Genomic DNA, 25339 nt, shown 5'->3' with positions numbered 1-25339 from the left:
ATTCTTCCGTTGAAACATCGTTTTTGGAATCTCTCTTACCGGTTACTAATTCGATGCACAGTTATGAACCCATTAGTAATTGAAAATTTCGAGAGGTTGGTCGACCTTCAATCTCAATCCCGATTTATGACTTTATATTTTGACTATATGGCCCCCTTCTTGATACGATTCCTCCAATGTCGCACTTTTAGATACTTCTAATAATGCTATATTCTTCGACACCACCATGAAACAAGACATTTCTGGTATCCCGGATCAATTACGACCCCAAGAGATCCCTAAGATTTTTTCCAATAAGTTTGAACATGTTAGCTGTGATAAAAGGTTTTACACTGACGGATCTAATCTAGATGAGTCCACTGGCTTCGGTGTTTTTCACGAAAATTTTACCGCCTCCTACAAACTCGATGCTCCTGCTTCCGTGTACGTCGCAGAACTTGCTGCTATTCAGTACTCTCTTGGGATCATCGAAACCCTGCCCATAGACCACTACTTCATCTTCACAGACAGTCTCAGTGCCACTGAGGCTCTGCGATCGATGAAGACTGTGAAGCACACCCCGTATTTCCTGGGGAAAATACGGCGGTTTTTAAGTGCTTTAACAGATAAAAATTACCGGGTTACCTTAGCGTGGGTCCCTTCTATTTGTTCCATTCCGGGCAATGAAAAGGCTGACGCTTTAGCTAAGGTGGGTGCTATTCATGGCGATATTTATGTAAGACCAATTGCTTATGATGAATTTTATAGCATTTTGCGTCAGAGAACACTCAACAGTTGGCAATCATCATGGAACTCAGATGAACTGGGACGGTGGCTACATTCCATTTTTCCTAAGGTATCGACGAAAGCATGGTTCAAGGGGTTGGATGTAGGTCGGGACTTCATTCGCGTGATGTCCAGACTTATGTCCAATCACTATACGTTAAACACGCATCTCTTTCGTATAGGGCTTGTAGACAGTAATCACTGCGTTTGTGGCGATGGCTACCATGACATCGAGCATGTTGTTTGGTCGTGTATCGAATACTGTGGTGTTAGGTCCGAGCTTATAGATTCCCTTCGGGCCCGAGGAAAACAACCGAACGTACCCGTTAGAGACATTCTGGGGAGCGGTGATTTCCAGTACATGACACAGCTATACGGGTTTATTAAAAACGCTGGAATTAAAATTTGATTTTTTTTATCTATTTGCTAGATTACAACTCCCGTCATAAAATGAATGAAAATGATACACCATGGTGGAGACACTAAAACGAAGACTCGGCTCCTTCATGTTCACGCAGACACCTCAGACCAAAACTGCTCAAATGGAACATCACTGCTTAGCCATGTACAAATAAATGATTCCTGTAACTCAATATAGTTAAAATCAAAATTGTAACTCCCCTCCTCTCACCTTAAATCCCCACTAGCTCGTAGTCGGCCGCGAGATAGAAAAAATGGGCCTCCCTCTTTTCCCTGCCAACTTAGAACTTAAAAAAAACATGTACTTGGCTCAGTTAAACATAATTTGTATCGTGCCGTGTCAAATAAACTATTTTTAAACTAAAAAACAATATAATATACAATATAAAACTCAAACAATGTATGTAGTTCTACGAGAATACGAAAACTAAACAAGAACTGAAGGTGTGACATGGGCTTAGAAAAAAAATATACCTCATCCAGACGAAACGAGGTATACTATTTTCAAGTGTCTCCGAAAGCCTGATTTACTGGCTTCAATTATACCAATGTGATAGATTTTTGAGCCGGTGTTTCCCGAGGGAGTACCCTTGGATCACTTCTCTTTATATTGTATTTCAATAATATCGCAGCTCATCTTGGAATTGGTTGTAAGCTGTGATGATTTTAAGATTTTTGTGGTCGTTGAAGAATCATCCGACTGTCAAAAGCTACAAAAATTGTTAAATGTTTTCGAAAAAAAAAAAAAACAAATAATTATCAGCGTCAATAAATGTTCCGTTATTTCTTTTCCTCGTGATAGCAATCCAATAAAACTCGTGTCAACGAAATTAATGACTTTGGTGTACTGCTTGTTGAAAAATTGACTTTCAGGCCACATCGAGCCTATATTATTGATCGTGCAAGTCGTCAACTGAGATACAGCTGTAGTGTGGGCGCCATTTTAAACTACTTCGATTGACAGGTTTGAAAGTCTGCACAAGCATTTTGCTTGATTCGCACTCCATAAATTTCCTTAGACGCACAGGTTGATTCTTTCTCCATGTGAACACCGTTGCAATCTGTTGGGAATATCGTCCTTTGTTAAAAGAAGGTTCAACAGATGAAGTTTGCAGCTAAAGTGATTCTTGGATACCCCCGGCTATTTTGAGCAAATTTTCCTTAAATGCTCCTGGGAGAATTCAACGCTTTGATTTTGGGAGAACATTTATTCTTCAAAAGCGGGAATTATTTGCAGCTAAACTATTTCAATTATTTTACATATGTTAGGTTTAAATTTAAGTTCAAATGAATAAAAAAAATACAATAAGCCTAAGTCCTTAGTTTTCTCTTTTTAATATTTTTTGAGATAACACACTGTTATTTTTGTCAAGAATTTATACAATTTATCAAAACGTTACAGATTATAATAAGAAGCTAGGCCTAACAGAGCGTTGAGAACGTTGTAAACCTTCAGTGGATTTTCCTCAACAAATTTTAAAATTACGGTATAGATAACAGTGCGTAAGCACTTAGAAAACTCAATATGTTAATTAAAACATCTGGAATTAAACACATTTTGAAGAAATGAAAAAATGTACAAAAATATGATATACATTATTTTACTGGAAGCTAACAATCAAAAATCAAAAACAATGCCAGGACTTTGAAAATCATACCAAAAGCCTAAAGAGCAAACAATTTATGTTTTAATCGAAACAATTGGTAAAATCTAAAAATGAACTTGAAAATATCTAAGAGATAGGAGGAGCAAGCAGTGATAAAATCAAGAATAAAATAGAGGAGTTGCATATCAGAACAAAAACGAGATTAAGTATAAATTTCAAAGAAACACTCAGGGGTTAAACAGACAGAAGACACTAACCATATAAATATGTAAACATTATACAACTATACTGCAAGGTAAGTTTTATTAGACTGGAAGAAAACCACTAAAGAAAACTCAACAAAAACATAATTGTCAATTATCATTCAAAAGTTTTGTTTTTAAAGTATTGCGGTAAAAAAATAGTTTGAAGAAATTGGTTCTATGGAAAAACATCCTGAAAATAAGTTTTGTTGAGAAAAGTAACTTTTGACGTTAAATTCATACTAGAAAATGTCAATTGATACTTTAAAAACTCCACCATGAAGCAGCACAATTATCAACGCTTCGCCGGAATTGCCCGACATTTGAGCAGAATATGGTCGATAATTCCTCCCCAGCTCGAGCTGCAGCAAAGGCTGAATAATGAAGAACCGTATCGAGCAGCTCTCTTGCTTCATTCTCTTCGCCAGCGTGGAATCTAGTGCAACATTTCGACGCAGAAAACGACAGCGACCAAAGTGGTAGGACGAGGAGAACGAGGAGGCTAGGTCACCTATGCACCCTCGACAGCGCACAAATAATTGAACAGCAATCGATAAATGCAACGGGGTTGTCACTGTGTACACACATACACACACACTCATGTTCATTCCGTTTAGTTTAGTTACCACCAGGCAAGAACAGCTCTAAAGCCCAACGTCAACGTCAACGTCACGGAGTGACAATCGTAAAACGGACGATTCCCAAGGAAGTGCACTTCAACTGGTAGAATGAATGGGATGACAGCCCCCCGTTATTCGAGTATGTCCAAAGCAACTTGACTTCCACCTACCTCTATTTCACCCTATTGTGCTACCAATTTAAATTTTCACACCTTATCTTGCTGCTATGCTATGCTATGCTCTTGCAAGCTGTTCCGTAACTTTCAGCAGCAGCAGCAGCAGTATAGAATTTCTACCAAGGGAACGATATTGAATTTCTTATTCATTCTAACGATTTTTTTTTTAAGGGGGGATTTGTTAATAGCCTAAGTATTTATGATAAATATTAGTAAATTATGAGTATGTGTGTCCAATCACAAATGGTGACTTCTCAACACTGTTAGAAATTTGTAATTTTAATTGTTAGGATTTGTTTGCTTTTGCAGTTAGGACTTATCATTCGTAGGGATTTAAACCTACTTGTCAGAAAAGGGGAAGTAAACTTACAACTAACTTAATTGCTAACTTATTGGCTATAAAGAGAGCTTATCGTAGCAATTGAGGATTGCAACGATTTTTGTCGAAAATTGTTAATAATTTTATTTGACATAGCTTCTAATGGTTCAACACCAGTAAGTCTATGTAATTCGAGTGTACCAAACCAAGGAGGACGCTTCAAAATCATTTTCAGAATTTTATTCTGAATCCTTTGGAGCGTTTTCTTCCTTGTTGAACAGCAACTTGACCAGATCGGTACAGCATAAAGCATTGCTGGTCTAAAAATTTGTTTGTAAATCAAAAGTTTGTTCTTTAAACAGAGTTTAGAATTCCTGTTAATGAGAGGATATAAACATCCCGTATATTTGATGCACTTGGCTTGTATACTCTCAATGTGCTCTTTGAAAATAAGTTTTTTATCATAAATTAGTCCCAAGTACTTAACCTTGTCGGACCAACTTAAAATAACCCCATTCATCTTGACAACGTGATTATTGTTTGGCTTGAGGAAAGAAGCCCTAGGCTTATGCGGAAAAATTATCATTTGAGTTTTAGAAGCATTGGGAGAGATTTTCCACTTTTGCAAGTAGGAAGAAAAAATATCTAAACTTTTCTGCAATCGACTGCATATGACACGAAGACTTTTTCCTTTTACGGAAATGCTTGTGTCATCGCAGAACAATGACTTTGTGCATCCTGGAGGCAAATCAGGAAGATCTGAAGTGAATATGTTGTACAGGACTGGACCCAAGACTGAACCTTGAGGTACACCTGCTCTGACAGGAAATGCATCAGATTTTGAATTCTGATAGACAACCTGCAGAGTTCGATCAGTAAGATAATTTTTTAAAATTTTGATTAGGAAAATTGGAAAATTAAAAGTTTGCAATTTCGCAATCAAACTTTTATGCCAAACACTGTCGAATGCTTTTTCTATGTCTAAAAGAGCAGCTCCAGTGGAATAACCTTCAGATTTGTTAGCTCTTATCATATTAGTAACTCTGGGCAATTGATGAGTTGTGGAATGCCCATGGCGAAATCCGACCTGTTCATTTGCAAAAAATGAATTTTCGTTGATGTGTGACATCATTCTGTTAAAAATAATTCTCTCAAACAGTTTACTTATTGAAGAAAGCAAACTGATTGGTCGATAACTTGAAACTTCAGCTGGGTTCTTATCCGGTTTTAAAATTGGAGTAATTTTTGCATTTTTCCATAATTTGGGAAAATATGCAGTTTTGAAGCAACAATTGAAAATTTTCACTAAAAATTCCATTGTGCTCTCAGGGAGATGTTTGATTAGTATATTAAAGATTCCATCGTCACCAGGTGCTTTCATATTTTTGAAATTTTTAATAATTGATTTAATCTCATTCAAGTTAGTTTCAATTATTTCTGCAGGTAAAAAATTCTGGGAAGAAATAATATCAAATTGACGTGTGACTTCATTTTCAATTGGACTCACAAAATTCAAATTTGAGTTATGAACACTCTCAAACTGCTGAGCAAGTCTTTGAGCCTTTTGTTCATTTGATAGAATAAAATGTTACCATCTTTTTAAAACTGGAATAGGCTTTGAAGGTTTCTTTAGAATCTTCGACAGCGATTCGAACGATTTCTGGTGAGTTTTTGTAAATCACCTTTAAAATAATTTTTGTGCTCGCGTGTGCATTGAAATGGTAAATATGCTGCGGCAACAAATAAAATCCCAAGTTCAGTTTGAACTTCAATTCCCAAAGTTTCAATAACTTTCGTCTCAAGATAGGGAAGAGCACGATGTTTGATTCGGCGATGAATAACAATTGCAACTCCACCTCCGGAACCCTGAATCCTATCATATCTATGAACCACGTAATTGGGATCATATTTTAATTTTATGTTAGGTTTCAAAAATGTTTCAGTAATAATTGCAATATGCACATTATTTACTGTTAAAAAATTAAAATGCTCATTCTGATTGGCCTTCAATGAGCGAGCATTCCAATTTAATATTTTAATTGTTTTATTTAAAATCATTGCTAAATTTTAAATTAGAAACAATTTTCAAAGTAAAATTTGTGCCTATTTGAATGGCTTCAAACATTGATTTTGCCTGCCACATGGCGTTCATAAGATCGAACATTGCCTGTTGCAAAAAAGAAAGTTTACCTGCTGTTATAGGCCCCAGGCAGTTGACATTAGAAAAAATATTTTCGGCAGCAATATTTGCTGGAGTAATAGGTGTACAATTATTTTCTAGCGTGTTTTGCTTTCCCCTACCAACGGTCATTTTCGAACTACCAACATTTGGCGGTATAATGTTCGAACTACCTGTAACCTGTGCATAAGTTAAACGGGTATGCAGAGGAGTAGGTAAACTATGCGTCACTGGTACGCTTGGAGAATTTTGTTTTGAATTTTGTTTACCTTGCCTTGCCTTAACAATTGCTAAACGGGCTGGGCATTGATAAAAATTCGACATATGGTTGCCGTTACAATTCGCACAGCGAAAATTTTTAATCTCTTTCACAGGAAATGTGTCCTTTTTGTGAGAAGAGTCTCCACAAATGAGGCATTGTTGGTCCATGTTACAAAACTTTGAACCATGGCCATAACGTTGGCAAACACGGCATTGGGTGATATGCTTTTCACCTCCGCCAAACTTTCGATATAATTCCCATTTTACACGCACGTTATATAAAGCATGTGCTTTTTCAAAAAATTTTATGTTATTAACCTCACTGCGGTTAAAATGAATTAAATAATTTACAAGGGAAATTCCTGTTCGCTGACTGTTTTCGCCTCGTGATTTTTGTTTCATCAGAATTACTTGGGTAGGGGCTATACCAAGTAATTCTGTCAAAGTAATTTTGATCTCATCAACGGTTTGATCGTTGGTGAGACCTTTCAATACGACCTTGAACGGCTTGGCGCTCTTGATGTCATATGTAAAAAATTTATACATCTTTTCAGTTAAATACTGAATAAGACGATTCCAATCTTTCAATGTTTGGGCCAGTAAACGGCATTCGCCTCTTCGGCCAATTTGATAAGTAACTTTGACGTCGGAAAGAAACGTAGAAAGTTCTCTTTTAAAAATATTAAATTCAGAAGCAATAGTTACCACAATAGGTGGAACTTTCTCCTTTTTTTACAGAAATTTCACTTTGAATAGTTTTACTTTCGAACATTTCAATTTCGCCGTCTTCTTGATCAGGCAGAATATCATATAAATTTTCACTGCATAAGCTAGTTTCAGAAAGAGATGCCTCTCTTTTCCTCCCCGTAGCGATGAGTGGTTTCTTTTTTCGTCCTGCCATTTCAGGTGATACGAAAAAAAGTTCAAAAATAATATCAAATTGCAAGTATTGAGAAAGAAAGAAATAGGTAGTCTTGAAAAAGACTGATGTAAGTTAACTTCCAGGTAATCTTTAAAAGACACACTGACAAAACACAAACTTTGAAGCTATAGGCAGTCAAAGACCAGTCCACAAGCAACCGAAAATACGTCTGATCTGTCGGGCAGCTCAAGACGCACTGTTCATTCCAACGATAATGATAGTGAATAGTCAATTTCGCTACGAAATGACGCTGCCCTGACCTGCTTCTAGCTTAGCATAATACAGTACTTTTTCTATCAGGGACTGACAAAAAAAACCTTAAGGTAACAATCACAATTCAGTAAGTTAAATATCAATCCCGTTCGCCGTCCATCAAGTGTCAAATCACATGCCGTATATGGGCCGTGACGTTCTAGCAGATTTGCTATTCAGCAGCAACTGCTCTTCTGGTGGTGATGGTAACGTCGATTAATTTCTTCCTCAAACCGCACTCGATACAAGCGAAAGTTTGTGAAAGGACTTGCTTTCTGTTCACAATCTATACTGCACGATTCAGGGCTTTGCAGAGAGCGACACAGCAGTAGCGCTGATCCCGGAAGCTTCTCACGGTTGTTGTGTTTTTTATCAACGACAAAAAAGACAGCTGATGAACAAGCTCAGGTGCTCAATATGAGTGCTAGATGGTAAAGTAATAGAAATGAGGACCATTAGAGGGGTCGTCAATTATTAAACCGTTATTTCAATTCTTACGTTTTACAGAATTTACTCTAAAAAAAATTTTTTTTTTGTCAAGAGTAACTAAAGGAATTTCAAAAAAGTATGTTAAAAAACGATATTTATTTGAACATAATTTGAAATCTACTAATCCGATATTTTACACTCTTTAAATAAACTACTAGTAATCGAATTTTGAAGAAAACATGGTGATCTATTTTGTTAGAATTTCAAGCTTCAAATATTGCAGTTTTCCTAATGTTTACGCACCGTAAACCTTTTTTATCTATTTCAGTTAAATGAAATTAATCCGTGACGACATTGTATAAATCATTAACAAAACTAACAGCGTGTCTGGAAAGTATGACAGTTGATTACAAGAAAAATTAGAACGGCGATCTAATTAAGAAATTTTACCTTACTCAAGCCAAACCAGCTTAGCTAGGCATAATCACCCGAAACGAAATAGAAAAATTCCTTCATTAAACAACTCATTGCGGGGGAAAATTATACTGCCAGCGACAGCGACATTTACGACGCCCAAGCAAATGACAATTATTATCACCGCTTCCAGACTCATCATCAAGCTCGGACCCATAAATACGACCTGGCCAGCGTCCATCGATTCGCAGTCAGCAGTTTTACCTTCTCAGGAGCAGACCGAAACGAAGTTACTTACTGTTGCCATCCCCACAAAAAAAAAGATAAACGTCGTACTATTTTGCTACTCGGAAAAATGTCACTCTGGACAATAACGGTGCTGCTGTCGGCGGTGTTGCTCCTAATGCACTCTAGCGACGGTGCAACCGGTAGGGAAAATTCATTTCATTTTATTTCACAATCCATTAGCGAGACATTGAAGCTGAGATAATTAACTTTTCCACCCAGTTTCCCCAACACCACGTATCACCTCTTCGCAAGCGATGGCCAATTTCACCGGCAACCTAAAGCGGGAAATGCAATACATCGAGAAATCGCTAACCCCTTTGAGAATGCAACAGCGAAAGCTGCAGCAAGCCTACAATCAGTATTCAACCCGAACGGCTCGCCATGGTTGGAATTCGGCCACGAATCAACATCAAAAAGCACATCACATACGACATGAAGCCATGCAGTTAAGGTCCATTGCCGAATTGGCCCGCAACCAACTCGCTAAACATTACGCCCGGCAGATGAAAATAGTTCAAGCGAAAAAGCTCAACCGTTTCCGGAATGAAAAGGTGGCCAACGACATTGAAAAAACTACTGACGTGTACAAACGAATCGTAGACCTGCTGATCAACATGATCCAGTGCCCGATTCACATCTTGGAAATGCTCGGTGGCGATGGGGATAGCTCGGAGTCCACCGTTTCTCCCACCACTATCGGCGAAAATGCTGAGTACACAGACACTGCATATTACGAGGGGGACTACAAATAATATTCACAGAAGAAAATCATACGCTTTTCTCTCTGAACGTCTCCATGAAATGAATCAATAAAAAAAGGTCTCTGTCTGTGCATTTTCTAAAAAAAAACGGAAATTCCGAGCAAAGAGTCCTGTTATTATGAATAATTCAATTTATCTTATTCCGATGTCAGCTTTTCCAGCACAAGCAAACAAGTTGGTTTATCCTTTGTCAGAATCGGCCGTCAAGTTGGCATCCGCCGTATCCCGGGCCCAGACGCACTTCGCGTGTTTTCCAATCGTCGTTGAACCCGACGGCAGCGGCAGTGGTCGGGTTGAGATCCATTGTCAAAGGATATTTCAATGCCAAAAAGGACAAATTGGGACGTATTTGCCTGGCATTGGAATCCCACAGTGATGGAAGACTGTCCGTAGGGTTAAGTTGAAAAACTTCGCTGACAGAAACGCGGGTTTAGCGTAGGCTTTTTTTATACATCGTAAGGTAATGTACCATGATCAGACCAATTTACACTATTTTCATTGTTCATAGATTTTCATGTTACATTTTCACCAATAACATATCGTTTTTTTCTGTTATTAGAATTTGTATTATAATCAGACCAGCGTGGATCATGATTGGATCAGGTATTTTACTTCGAATCCGATTACATTCAAATTTTTTTCTAAGAAAGACAATTGTTAAAGTTGCCTAAGACTTTGGTAAACATTTGAAATTTGGCACTCTCGAGAAAAAAGATTTTTAACGAATAGTATTTCATGAAGTGTACGTGAATTCCACTATAGGCAAAGTGAAGCGTGAGATGATTTTTTCACGCGTCATTTACGTGAAATCGTGGTGGTAGAAAAATACTCGTTAATCGTTTTCGTAATAAGCGAGCGTCACGCGCAACATCGTTCGATTCTGTCACTTACCGCGGTGACAGAACCCTTCCTTTCCTTCGCAGTCGTGGAGATGCAAAGGTAAACTCGGTCTCCGACAATAATGGCTGACACCCCTCCTTCCTTACCATGTCTTTCCTCACCCTAACGACTGTAAGGCCGTGGCCAGCGCCGTTGTTGATTTATACAAGGCGAAAACTACTGAATTATTTTACATTCAAGGTGGTAAACTAATCCCAAGTGCACACGTAGTACTTTGTGCAACTTCACTAGCTTATGGAGTAACACCACAAAATGTGCGATCGTCAAGCTTAAGCTCAAGCTCAAGAAACTGGATTCAAAAATAGTTAAAAATAAAAGACACGATAAGTTGTCGACTAGACATGACGTCAATATATTTCTTCGAATTGTTTTGGGAATATACACGAATGTTTAATCAATTTGATGATGTGAAGCGGTAACTTTCAGTTATTATTCTCTTTCCTATCTCTTTTATTGAAAGATCAGGAACCTTCAAGAGAAGCGTCGTTCAGTTGACTTGAAGTCATTCAGTGGCTGGAACACAATTGTAGGTAGAGTACCATCCCAATCAAAGTCAAAAATATCAAAGCTTGATATGAGCCGTTGAGAGCAAAAGTGGTACATGTGCCATTAAGTAAATTTTTTCAGGAGACGCGATAAACGAAAACACTCGAATAGTAAATTATTTTCAACATTTTTTTCCAACATAACTGCACTAAATCATTGCTGGAAAGCTTTCTAAAGACGGCACATGAAAGCTGCTAGCATAACGAGTTCTGGTTGAGAAACTTACACAAATTTCAATAGAAAAACATGTATCACATTTGTTCTATGGAAAAAATAATGACAACCAGAAAACGTTGAGAGCAAAAGTGGTACATGTTCAGTGTGAGCATGGAGGATGCATTATAGCTCTCTAATCTTAGGACATAGAACATTCATGTCTTCAGCAGAATTGTCCAAGTGATTGAGTACTATAGAATGATGATCTGTGTGTGAAGGAATTCTGTCTCTTCGTGGCCTTAGTGTATATGTATTTGGTAAAAGCATACGAGTTGATACTGAAATAGGTAAAATGCATTCTGTTTCAAAATAATCACGGGTACACTGGCGCCACGTAGTGGGAAATTCCAAAGCTGGCCGATCTTCATCTGAAAGTACTCCATCACTTGACCAACTTTGCTGAAGACAAGATTGTTTTATATTCTAAGATCCTCGACTTACGATTCATCTAACATGCACAGAATGGACATGTACCACTTTTGCTCTCAACGAAATGGTGATTATGTTATTTATCAAAAATTGCGTTGGCTATAACTTAGGTTTAGGTTATCGGATCTCGGTTTTTCTTGGATATTCTAGTACATTATTACGTTCTGCATCAATTTATGCAAAAAACCCAAAAAGTGTATAAATGGCACATGTACCACTTTTGCTCTCAACGGCTCATTTTGTTACGATTTTTTTGTATCAACTTGTGTTTTAAACTTGGTCTCGTTAATAGTTAAATTATCAAAATTACTTACTGATTATTACAAATTTATTATTTTAAATATTATTACAAATTATATTAAGTTTTTTCAGGTTTTTGGCAGAAAAAGATCAGAATTAGCTAGAATGTACAATATTTTGTTAATTGAATAACAAATTTTGTTATAAATATGCTTTGAAAAAACACACTATTGAACACTCAAGTGTATGATAACAAAATTCGATATAATTCTGTACTTTTTATCATTTTGGCATATCAAGAATATTACAGGCTTTGTTGTTTCTCACAAGTTCAGATATCTTTGTGTCATAATCGTTTGATCGGGACTTCACTGTCAAAACTAAACAATGTGGGTGGAACTTATTTATCCTGCTCGACGGAAATGTCATGTCAAACTATTTTACTACTTCAATTGAAGATATTTGGTCGTGGTATGCCTTCTTCGCCATTTTTCGGAAGCTTCTGCTTGGATATTCGGCGGAACACCTCCCTTGGTAATGGCGACGCCGCATAAAAGCATTTTTAGTTCTTCGTCATTGCGTATTGCCAAACGCATGGAGGTTCTAGTTTTATTATTATCTCAAGCAGTCATCCCCGTCAATTTCTACACTTTTGCATCAGGATGCATCAGTACAGCTGCCAGTTTGACAGGTACCCCAACGCCCAAAATTTCCATTACGCATTCGAGCCTCCTTTGCAACGACCAGGCAATATAACTTAAAACGAATGATGGAGCAATTACTTAATTAACGTTTAAATAACGTTTGCGGTAAAAAATGGACTTTTTTCAGATGGTGATGAAAAAAAACTAAGACATATAATTGAGTTGGAAAATTTCCCATTAATGGTAATTATAATATCTAATTTGCAAAAAAAAAAGTGTACGCCCTTGCGAGCGGCCTTCCGGCAGTTAACCGGAACATTCGCCATGCGTGTAGGCATGTTTTCAAACTCTTTCTTCGTTTTTTTTTATTAATTCCTCCTTCGTTTTCGCAACAAAATTGTTGGAATAGATCTTGCGCTTTAAGTTTTCACAGAAATTCTAGATTGGACGCAGCTGTGGAACGTTGGTCGGATTCGCCGACTCAGGTATCACATCGATATTCAGCCGCTCCATCTCCTCCAACGATCACTTCGAGTAGAGGGCCGACGCCAAATCTGGCCAGAACACCGTGTCTTCGTCCTTATGGTATTTCTTAATGAACGACGCAACTTCTGGCAGGCATTTCGTACTATAAATTTCCCCGTTTACGGGCAGCCCGGAGCGAAAGAAGAGCGGCCACAGCAGTACTTGGAGAACTTGGTGTGTGAAATAAATTTCACCTCAAAGCTCACTTCCTTCATGGGAGAAGTGAAACACATAGTGCCCTGCCAGTCGTTGCCATCCAAGGTGAGATAGGACTCGTCGTCCATCACCACTGCCACATCGCGGTTCGTCGGAAAAATAGACTTGACCATCTTATTCAACCGCTGTCGCTGCGTCATTGCCTGCAGCTCCGAGACCAGTGAACGGGACTGTTTTACCGCATACGCCAACCTCCCGGCCAAATACACGCCGTGATTCAACCACGTTTCCCTCGGTCTTCCTCTTCAGCATCCTTTGAAGCTTCTTGTCGCTCAGGATCGTTGGCCGTCCGAAACCGGGCTTTCTGTCGATGCTCTGATCGTTGCCCAATAGTGTCAAGATGTTGTAGATGTCGGAACGGGCAAACCCAGCGTCCACAAAGTACCGCACGATGTCCGTTTTTGACGCGGCGGGGTACCGTTCATTGAACGCGCACACTTCTGAACGGATTAGCTTCACTTTTTACGCCATCACAGTTAGAGTTTGACTGATAGAGTTGTCAACTTTTCTTTTGCTAACTCATGGGTTACTATGATTGATGGTTCATGAGTAGTTTCGTCAGTGCGAATCGGCCATTTTTTTTTACCGCAAACGTTACCTACGAAGAAGACTAACCCAACAAGCAGACAGCGCTAATGACCAAAAATATTTGCAGCTAAGTCGGCCGTAAGTGACTTAAGATAATATTTTTTTCGTTGAAATTTAAAGATCTCTACGAGGTTTCTCAAAAGGATCAGATCATATTTATTTATATTTAAAATTTGCTGTTTGGATCCTGAAATGCGGGAGGTTTATGAGACAATAAAAACTTTCATTAGAGTTTTTACAAGGGTAAAAAATAAAAAACTTTGACCGCTTTTAAGGTCAACTTAACGAAGTCCGATTCAGCTGAAATTTTGCAGGGTGACTTTTGTTGCCGCTATTTGAAATTATGTGGTCACATTTTCTCCATATGTTCTACTGGCACCCTATAAAACATAACAGTGAGAACACTACAAAATTGAAACAAATTAGATAAGAGTAGTGTCAGGAATGCTTGTTTTAGTCAAAGAATACTTATTTCTGTCGTTTTTAATAGTTTCAGTTAGTTTTGAAGAAAAAAATACTGCAAAAAATAACTTATGACCGCCCTTGCCATACAACTCGAGCCATTGTGCAGCGCGGCTTAGGTAATCGAATGAGGGAATTCGAAAAAGAGGACGGACTGCGCTCCATATTTTTAGTAGGTATATAGACGAACGTTTTGCGTGAAGTACATTAGTTTTTCGTCAAGTTCAGGCCCGGATTTGAGGGGGGCAAATGCCCCGGGCCTCCAGATTGAAGGGGCCCGCCTAGTCCTAGGGCGACCTTTTTTTTTTTGCTCGTCACCTTCCAGAACGATACTACTAAATCTCTCAAGAAAAGAGGGCCTCACAAACAAATCTGCCCCGGGCCTCACAAACAAATCTGCCCCGGGCCCCTCAGCGTCTAAATCCGGCCCTGGTCAAGTTTAGAGTTTCGCACGTTTGCTGTTACAAGCTCGGAGTAAATTGTTTTATTTCTCCTGCCAAATACAGGCCTTCCTTAAGGTCACATACACTTTCTCGAAGCAGTGTAGAATTTTTTCACCTTGCAAGCTGAGATTTATGTGAGCGCAGTTCTACATTTATTTCAAACGATAAAAAAGTGTCGCGTCATCAGGTCATTGAATAAGAGCTTCTAACTAAATGCGGCAATATTTCAATTACAATGGTCGACATATGCGAGAAACTATTTCGCCCCAAAGCTCAAACTAGAAAAAAAAGAAAGATTATAACTACTTAACCGCTCCAGTGAATTTTTGTGCCCCTAGCAAGTTCGAAAGTATGTCAAAGGGCCGTAGAGTAATTGCTCACCAAGTTCGTCGCTTTTACGTATGCTTTCGGGAAAACTTCATAGAAGTCTCTGAAGAGATTACGCACCAAAATTCACAGGAACGATTAAAAAGCTTCAGCAGTTCCACAAAAAATGTCCCAGTTATAATTTTTTTTTTTTTTTCAATTGTCGTTTTTGATTTGACTGAAACTTTGCATAGCGTTTCTATAGATAAAAGATGCCATTTTGTGCTATTTGTTTAATTTTTTGGAACACGACTCATTTTTGAGAGGATATTGAAAAACACTATTTTGGGAAGATATCAATGATTACAAATATTTTTAGGGCTAAAACTGTTTGTTTGATCAGTATGACGTCTTCGGCAAAGTTGTAGATAATAATTTTGTCTTTCCGAAAAAATATACATTCTAAGAAATATTATGTTTTTTTGTGGAAAAATGTTAAAAAAAGGTAAAATAATATCAATGTAACGAACCGTTTGACGGTAAAAATATTTTTTATTCCCCATAAAGGGCTCTTTAGGATTTTTTTTTTTTAAATAATCATAACTTTTTTTCCCTGAATTCTCAATGATCGGACCATTTTCATTGTTTAGGTGATCTTTTGTAGTTTTTATATTAAAGAAATGGATTTTGAGAAAAACTAGCATTTTCAGATAATTAATTTTTAATTTTTATTTTAACTTGTTTTCACAAAAAAATGAAATATTTTTAGAGTGTATATTTATTCGGAAGGACAAAAATGTTATCTACAACTTTGCCGAAGACGTCATAATGATCAAAATAACGGTTTTAGCCCTGAAAATATTTGTAATCATCAAAATTTGTAATCATCAATATCCGAGTGAAAGGAATGGTTTAAAAGCTAGGTTATAGAAATATTACCAGAAATAATGATATAAGTCAAAAATCATCTAACGTCATACGCAAATGGTAATTCGCAATGACCAGAAAATCGACAGACTTGCCGAGTGCCACTAATGTGACAACACCAAAGGCACTTCTTAGCGCTCCTAAATCATGAGTTTGAAATTGTAAAACAGCAAGAGTGGAACTTATTTCTGCCTTGAAAAGAAGTAAGGGCGCATCCATTAATTACGTAACGCTCATTTGTTACACAGGGGAGGGGGAGATGAGTTAGACGTTACGTAACGAGAAATCTCTGGAGTGATTCTCCAAAAACGATCATTTTTATCAAGGAAAACCTTTTGCAGCGTTACGTTGTTTTTATGGAGGGGTAGGTGTTGGCGTTACGTTTTGTTACATATGGGGGGTGAGGGTCCGAAAATCGGGTCTTTGCGTTACGTAATTTATGGATGTCACCTAATTGTTTTAAAAATAACTGTTTTTAAATTCATCAGCAACTTTTTGGCGAGTGGTGAAAAAATAATAACTTCTTCAATGGAATACTTTTGAGGCGCTAAAAGTGCCACTGGTGTTTCACAAGTTCCGACAAGTTTGTTCAATTTATAGTCGTCGTGGATTGCCATTTGCCGATGACACTGTTTGATTCTAGTTCTCTTATCATTTATTCACACACTGCAAGAATGTAAACAACACAAATTTCAAATGAAAGCACGCTACCAGCACAGGCACAACTAACTGTTAGTATCACCCAAACGGCTAAGGGCGAATGTGCCAGATTCGGACAGAATTGCTTACATGTACGGACGTGTTCAGTTTTTCAGTGCAACAAAGAGTTCTCTTCAGTAGTGCTACATGCATGCCTGTATAACCGTGCTTCCCACACAGACGGGAGATTCAAAATCTAGCACCGTAGAAGCTGATTTCCAATCAAAAGTGCGGTCCACCAGTTTCCTTTGCTGGTCCGTCTCCATTGCGAACGCATTCAAATGAGCAAGTGTTACAACAAAAACTATACAAACATATAATTCTTGAAATCGCCGCCTGCTGCTGTGCGAATTGATCGATCCATTTTCGGATGGACAATGCAAACTAAATTTGTCCATGATAGCTTTTATCCGTGACTACCCAAAACTCTTCTTCCGATAAGCATGTCATTGTGTACTCCGCCAAAAATTTATTGCCCAGAATTTATCTATTGGCGGAAACAGAGTTCTAACTTCGTGGGACCGAATGAAGGGCAGCAGGTGCTTCTTTAGGCATTCATTATTATATTTTGTACATGGTTGGCTGTTGATGGTACCGACCGTTTTGTACGGCTTGCTAAAATTGCTGCACCTGCCACACCAAGTACTTATTGTACAGTTTGTCGACCTTATTCTTCCGAAACATCCATACGGGTCTTACCGACGCAAAACTCCCAACCAGAAATCTTCTTGGTGTCCGCTTTTATACACGTATCGTCGTCCATTGCGATGCTTTTCAGCTGCACCAACCGGTACAGTTTCCTCGGGATTTGGCCACTGTATCCTGTTTATCGGTTCGATTGAGAGTCTTCCTAACTCTGAAGACACGAAGTCTGGCCCTTTTCATTGTCTGCTCGTCGAAACAGACGAAGGATATGGCCTTCTTGGTCACATCCCGAATCAGAAGGTGTAGCAATACTATAATTTTGGTTATAGATATAATGACAATCACAGTTAAAAAAGAATACGTTCAGCAGCTCCTAGTTCACTTGGCTCGCTCAACATGAAAGATTTCTTTTTATCGCTCTCGCACAACCAAGTGAGCGAGGGAGCATTGTTGAATTTCTTATCAGAAATATAAAAGTTTAAAAAATGTCACTAGTTTCAGAAATTTTACCTTTTATCGAATCACAAACATTTCCAGAGAGAGTGTTTATTTACTAAATTCTTATTTTAACACCAAGCTCGATGTTGAAATATTAGCATTTCATATATCATGTGTTCCCACATTAAAGACTGCTTCTGGTTATTGGCAAAAGCTGCGATAATGTTAAAGTGCCTAACTCATCTGCAAAAAAAAGCATCCTCGCCCCCAGCGCTTTCAGTCTACCAACAAATCTTCCAATTTTCCACCATTCATCAGATTTCCGCATATTTCTTCTGCAAGGCATACCCCTTTCCAGGTATCCAAATCAAAATAATATCCATCATCAGTGCACCTTCCAGCCTGTTTATATTTTTCTACTGCACATCGAAGGTCACACTGTCGGGTGGTTTTCCCATCATCAGCACAATCCGACATAATAGCAAGCTTACGGCATAAACTTCCCCCGGAGGGGAGGGAAGAATTAAATTCCTACCAACATTGTTCCCTGGTGCACTGCCAGTGCCGTCAGTGGCACTCAAATTTCAAATCAATCTCCACAACCGGCAAGACAGAAAATATTTCCCTTCAGCTTCGGTACCCACGCTCTCTGTAAGCTTCTTACTAAATATTGAACCATTCAAGTCGGTACGGTTCTATTTGTACTGCTTAATACTTTCAATATTAACTGCACGATATTTTCCAAGGCGAACGGCAAAAAGATTACCTACCGCTGCTATTGGTTCGATAATTGCATCCTGCAGAAGGGCGAACACAAAATTTCTTCTCAGTACCGTATCTCCATCCTGGAAAAAGATGGAATCGCTTGGCAGCAAAATAGAAAGCACGAAGTGCTTCAGCTGTATTTCCCTTTTTCGCAGCTGGCTGTTGCAGTTTACAGTTTCGTTGTTGACGACTGGTGCATGGATTTCCTTTTACCCCGTCACGCGCTGTCACTCGATTGAAAGCTATTGTTGCGAACTGTCAGCAGGCGAAGTTGGGAGGATGTTTTGCCGTGCGTCGCTCAATACAAATTAAGTCCCCAAGTGTTACCACCGCTGGAAGCCGAGAAAATTCAATCAATAACGGGTACGGTTTTGTACCGATGAAGGACTGATAAGGGCTGCGAGCTCGGTGCTGTGACACGAAGCGTTCTGGGTTATGTTTGAGTTTTGAAGAGTTATGCTATGTTTGGTTTTGAAAATCACTTTGAAACATGCGCTTTCCGCTAAAACAACCATCCAACTTCATAATATACAGACGATGGAGGCGGGTGGTGTTTGTTAATGATTACATACACTTTGTTACTAGTTTCATATTTATCCAACCCTCGTAAAAACTTCGAAATGTAATCTGACAGGTATGAAGTAAATTTTCAAATCCGCAGTAAAGCAAACGGAAACATTAAGAAGCTGATGATCAAACATACCGAAAACAGAGAGTGGATCTGGTTTGTGCTGGTAAACGACTCTGCAAGAGGCTGCACCATTTCAAGCAAACGAAAACGAAAAGCGGAACACCACCGACGTAAGTTAGGATTCGACCCCGAGAAAGGGTTTGATCCTGCGGAACAGCAACGATTTATACGTAATCATAGCTGGGTGTAGGGTTTTTTGCTTGGGGAGAGTGTTTTGTTTTTCTGATTTTGTTAACTCCGTAACAATCCGGGAGTGAATATTCCGAACTACAGTTATGCATTTTTTTGGTGTATAAGTCTTCTAAATTATCACATATGACCTAAAAACATCTGTCTGTTACGATTGTTTACGCTCCTTTAACTTTGAACCCCAGAAATTTCTCCCCCAGCTTCCGGCAATGTGCGCAGCGTTCCTGCTGTCCGCTTTATGGATTGATGAAAGGAAAAGCCCTGCTTTCTGAATGACAGCTGATGACGGTAATCAGCCGAGAAAAATACGGGAGACGTGGCGTGTGTCGATGTGGAAGATTTGTGGTTTCAAATTTTGCGCTCTATCCCATCCGACCGAACCATCAGCAAATCGGGATCTGTCGTGTAGGGTGATAAGCTGCAGAAATGGCACAGAATTGTGCGCGTGAGTTGTTGTTTGAAATTAAAAGCCTTCATTTTTTCCATGGAAAAAATACCTATCGACAATCAGAAAAATTGAATCTGGCATGTACATGATAATGCGTCCGCATATGTTGCACTTTCAATGGAGATGCGTGGTTATTCGAGATAATCAACAATCGGAAGATAATTAGCATTATGAAAATAATTTTAAATCGAAACGAAATGGCGTGTAATCAAAAATTTTGCACACATACCTTCGATGGCAGCTAATGTAGGTTTATTTCGCCTGCAAAAGAGAAAAATAAATTGATCAGATTCAGTTCCGTAGTTAAAGCTGCAACAAAAACATAAATTCCTATTGTTTCATAATGAACTTCTCTCAATAATTACGCGTTCAGTTTCATATATAATTAAAACCGGTAACATAAGTTATTCATGAAACTGGACACAAACCTGTCATTTTTTGGGTAAAAACTTTGGCAGAAAAGTTCAATATCGCACGGCATCATAAAGAATTTAAGTTCCAAACAAAGCGTTCCATTCCAGGAATGCATTTCATTTTGGCAACACCTCGATGCGGCAGCACAGAACATCTCTTCCGACAACCGATATGAAATTGCATCTAGGTTATGCACATTCAGCCGGTAGAACCAATATTCCACCTTCCCTTTCTGCAAGCGTTTCGACTCACCACCTTCTGTATAACTGACCACTTCGGACGTTCCAGCAGCAAGCAGCAACACCAGCATCGGTCCGGTCCGATCCGTTCCATCGCATTCCGAAATTGGACACTTCCTCGCTCGCTCTCACTCTCGTTCGCTGCATCCGGGAAGGTTTATCGGTTCGGTTTTGAAATCGACCACAAAAACCTCACCGCGTGACCTCCGGCTTTCTTCACCAACCTACCAGGCGGTCGACCTCTGTTCAAAGTTTATCCTGATTTTATCCCACCTCCAGATAACAGCTGCACAAATCGATATTTTGGTTCGCTGGAGACGGACCCGAATCATACGACCTGCTCAATCAATCGATTTCGAGCAATTATATTTGCGGAAGCATGCATTTTCCACCTGACTTTCCAGCATTGCCGATGCACGAACCGCAATGCAGGAGCATTCCAACAGTGTAGAGTCTGACTTTTAGGGCGAAATTGTTTTCGATAATTGTGAGCTTTTTTTGTATCCAACATTTCTGAAGTGTTTTGGGCATGATGGTTATTTAAATTATTTATTATTACACTAGAGTTTGGATCAGTTCAAAAATCTGTCCACGCTATGACGAACATGAATAAAATACTGTGTCAGAATGCAGGTCATCGCAGTCAGCAAAAGTGCTATCAAATTTTCATTGTCCCAATTAAAATTAGACCAGCCCGGAAAGTGCAAACGATAAAATTTCAGCGATAAATATATTAATTACCTGGAACTTTACTCGAACGGAATAAAAAACTTATTATACTTCGCAGAGTGGCAAATTTGCAAGAGCGAGACCGATAGGGAGAGAGAGAGAGAGAAACGAGGCAGATAAACCTTATCGACTCTTAAAAGTTTAAGTCAAGTTAAATTGGATAGTTTTTCCCCCTCCATGTGGAGTCGCAAAACATATTTGCATCAGGTAAGAACTTTCCGTTTAGAATAGTAAAAAATAGAGCAGTGCATACTATCAGTTTATCGGCTGCAATTAGCTTAAAAGACAGAAGTTGCTTATGTCGTTTAGCAAGTTGGAATTGCAATGAGGCGAAAAACAGCATTAGAAGCCCTCTGATGAAAATCCAATTATTCCGCTCCGATCATACTCAAAATCACTGAAGTTGTTTTTCATCAAAAAATTTTAGACCGATATTTCTTTGTTTGATCCTAAGGTCTTCTCTGTTATAGGGTGTCCGAAAAGCGACTTTTTCAATTTTTTTGAAAATTGATAACCTTCGCGCCGTATACCCGATATTCGATTCCTTGGTATCGAATTGAAGATAATTCATGGACCTTTAAACGAAAAATACCAAATTGCACTTTGAATACCAATAAACATACGAAAATTTTGATACAAACCGCTTTATATCGTTTTGAGGGTTCGAGACCAACAAGACCTTATTGTTTGACTTTTTTTGGATTCCTCGGGGATTTAAACATAACATATCAAACTTTGACTAAGGTACTTTTTTTTATTTTGGAGATATTTTTTAATCTTTCATAAACAACCTTAACCACGTCTCCATCGAAAAAAGCTACTACAATGCAGTATCATGGTTCAAAACGTATTTCGCCGTTTCAAAAGTTTCAAGACCCAGAAAACCATATAGTTTGATATTTTCGTATGGCAGTATCTTTTTAAAAGACATTGAAGATTGAAAAAAATTCTATTGCCAGAATGAAACAATATACCTCCGTCAAAATTTGATTTTTTCTTGTAAAATTTTTAGAATCAAATAAGGTCTCCTGAGTCTCATACTCTTCAAAAACGCAAAAAAAAACGTTTTTATCGTAATTTTCGCATGTTAACTGTTAATTGATGTACAGTTTCATGTTTTTTCTCAGAAGGTTTATTATTTAGCTTCAATTGAATGTTCAAAGATTAAAATTCGATTAAACTGCTCGAAATTTTCAAATTTTTGAAACTTGAAAATTTTGAAAAGAGTTGATTTTCAACTTTTCACCTTATTTTCAAAATATGACTCTTGTGACTCTCGTAACTCCTGTGACTCTTGTGACTCTTGTGACTCTTGTGACTCTTGTGACTTTTGTGACTTTTGTGACTCTTGTGACTTTTGTGACTTTTGTGACTCTTGTGACTCTTATGACTCTTATGACTCTTATGACTTTTGTGACTATTGACTATTGACTCTTGACTCTTGACTCTTGACTCTTGACTCTTGACTCTTGACTCTTGACTCTTGACTCTTGACTCTTGACTCTTGACTCTTGACTCTTGCCTCTTGACTCTTGACTCTTGACTCTTGACTCTTGGCTCTTGACTCTTGACTCTTGACTCTCGACTCTTGACTCTTGACTCTTGATTCTTGACTCTTGACTCTTGACTCTTGACTCTTAACTCTTGACTCTTGACTCTTGACTCTTGACTCTTGACTCTTGACTCTTGACTCTTGACTCTTGACTCTTGACTCTTGACTCTTGACTCTTGACTCTTGACTCTTGACTCTTGACTCTTGACTCTTGACTCTTGACTCTTGACTCTTGACTCTTGACTCTTGACTCTTGACTCTTGACTCTTGACTCTTGACTCTTGACTCTTGACTCTTGACTCTTGACTCTTGACTCTTGACTCTTGACTCTTGACTCTTGACTCTTGACTCTTGACTCTTGACTCTTGACTCTTGACTCTTGACTCTTGACTCTTGACTCTTGACTCTTGACTCTTGACTCTTGACTCTTGACTCTTGACTCTTGACTCTTGACTCTTGACTCTTGACTCTTGACTCTTGACTCTTGACTCTTGACTCTTGACTCTTGACTCTTGACTCTTGACTCTTGACTCTTGACTCTTGACTCTTGACTCTTGACTCTTGACTCTTGACTCTTGACTCTTGATTCTTGACTCTTGACTCTTGACTTTTGACTCTTGACTCTTGACTCTTGACTCTTGACTCTTGACTCTTGAGTCTTGACTCTTGAGTCTTGACTCTTGAGTCTTGACTCTTGAGTCTTGACTCTTGACTCTTGACTCTTGACTCTTGACTCTTGACTCTTGACTCTTGACTCTTGACTCTTGACTCTTGACTCTTGACTCTTGACTCTTGACTCTTGACTCTTGACTCTTGACTCTTGACTCTTGACTCTTGACTCTTGACTCTTGACTCTTGACTCTTGACTCTTGACTCTTGACTCTTGACTCTTGACTCTTGACTCTTGACTCTTGACTCTTGACTCTTGACTCTTGACTCTTGACTCTTGACTCTTGACTCTTGACTCTTGACTCTTGACTCTTGACTCTTGAGTCTTGACTCTTGAGTCTTGACTCTTGAGTCTTGACTCTTGAGTCTTGACTCTTGACTCTTGACTCTTGACTCTTGACTCTTGACTCTTGACTCTTGACTCTTGACTCTTGACTCTTGACTCTTGACTCTTGACTCTTGACTCTTGACTCTTGACTCTTGACTCTTGACTCTTGACTCTTGACTCTTGACTCTTGACTCTTGACTCTTGACTCTTGACTCTTGACTCTTGACTCTTGACTCTTGACTCTTGACTCTTGACTCTTGACTCTTGACTCTTGACTCTTGACTCTTGACTCTTGACTCTTGACTTTTGACTCTTGACTCTTGACTGTTGACTCTTGACTCTTGACTGTTGACTCTTGAGTCTTGACTCTTGACTCTTGACTCTTGACTCTTGACTCCTAAATCTTGACTTTTCACTCTTGATACTTTATACTTAAAATTTTACTTACAATTTTTCAGTTATGAATTTTGACTTTACTCTTAACATGTTTTACTCTTAATACTTTACTTTTTGCACTTAACATTTTACTTTTTAATTTTTACTCTTTACTTTTTATTCATTACTTTTTACTTTCCACTTTTTACTTTTTACTTTTTAATTTCTACTTTCTACTTTCTACTTTCTACTTTTTACTTTCTACTTTCTACTTTTAACTTTTTACTTTTTACTTTTTACTATTTACTTTTTACTTTTTACTTTTACCTTTTCCTTTTTACTTTTTACTTTTTACTTTTTACTTTTTACTTTCTACTTTTTACTTTTTACTTTTTACTTTTTACTTTTTACTTTTTACTTTTTACTTTTTACTTTTTACTTTTTACTTTTTACTTTTTACTTTTTACTTTTTACTTTTTACTTTTTACTTTTTACTTTTTACTTTTTACTTTTTACTTTTTACTTTTTACTTTTTACTTTTTACTTTTTACTTTTTACTTTTTACTTTTTACTTTTTACTTTTTACTTTTTACTTTTTACTTTTTACTTTTTACTTTTTACTTTTTACTTTTTACTTTTTACTTTTTACTTTTTACTTTTTACTTTTTACTTTTTACTTTTTACTTTTTACTTTTTACTTTTTACTTTTTACTTTTTACTTTTTACTTTTTACTTTTTACTTTTTACTTTTTACTTTTTACTTTTTACTTTTTACTTTTTACTTTTTACTTTTTACTTTTTACTTTTTACTTTTTACTTTTTACTTTTTACTTTTTACTTTTTACTTTTTACTTTTTACTTTTTACTTTTTACTTTTTACTTTTTACTTTTTACTTTTTACTTTTTACTTTTTACTTTTTACTTTTTACTTTTTACTTTTTACTTTTTACTTTTTACTTTTTACTTTTTACTTTTTACTTTTTACTTTTAACTTTTTACTTTTTACTTTTTACTTTTTACTTTTTACTTTTTACTTTTTACTTTTTACTTTTTACTTTTGA

General features: G+C 37.7%; 2 protein-coding genes across 8 annotated transcripts in view; one reads left to right on the top strand and one right to left on the bottom strand.

The window, feature by feature from the left end:
* The window catches only part of LOC129732389 (high affinity cGMP-specific 3',5'-cyclic phosphodiesterase 9A), a 446233-nt gene that overhangs the window by 219852 nt on the left and 201042 nt on the right, over positions 1 to 25339 (bottom strand). For all 7 annotated transcript variants that reach the window (XM_055693235.1, XM_055693234.1, XM_055693233.1 and 4 more), the window contains exon 3: positions 20202 to 20233. The gene's annotated coding sequence lies outside the window, so the exon portion shown is untranslated. The remainder of the gene's footprint in view (positions 1 to 20201; positions 20234 to 25339) is intronic.
* Positions 8861 to 9777, top strand: LOC129732392 (uncharacterized). Its single transcript, XM_055693244.1, has 2 exons — positions 8861 to 9034; positions 9114 to 9777. The coding sequence occupies exons 1-2, from the start codon at positions 8962 to 8964 to the stop codon at positions 9644 to 9646; spliced, it is 606 nt and encodes a 201-aa protein (XP_055549219.1). The 5' UTR covers positions 8861 to 8961; the 3' UTR covers positions 9647 to 9777.

This window comes from Wyeomyia smithii, chromosome 3 (genome assembly GCF_029784165.1).
Source record: "Wyeomyia smithii strain HCP4-BCI-WySm-NY-G18 chromosome 3, ASM2978416v1, whole genome shotgun sequence".
NCBI lineage: Eukaryota > Metazoa > Arthropoda > Insecta > Diptera > Culicidae > Wyeomyia > Wyeomyia smithii.
Note: the sequence above shows the minus strand (reverse complement) of the source record. Positions and strands in the feature narration are given on the sequence as shown.

Coding starts and splice junctions, on each gene's coding strand:
- LOC129732392 (XM_055693244.1), top strand. CDS start 8,962: ATGTCACTCTGGACAATAACGGTGCTGCTGTCGGCGGTGTTGCTCCTA. Junction 9,035..9,113: donor CTCTAGCGACGGTGCAACCG/GTAGGGAAAATT, acceptor TTTTCCACCCAG/TTTCCCCAACACCACGTATC.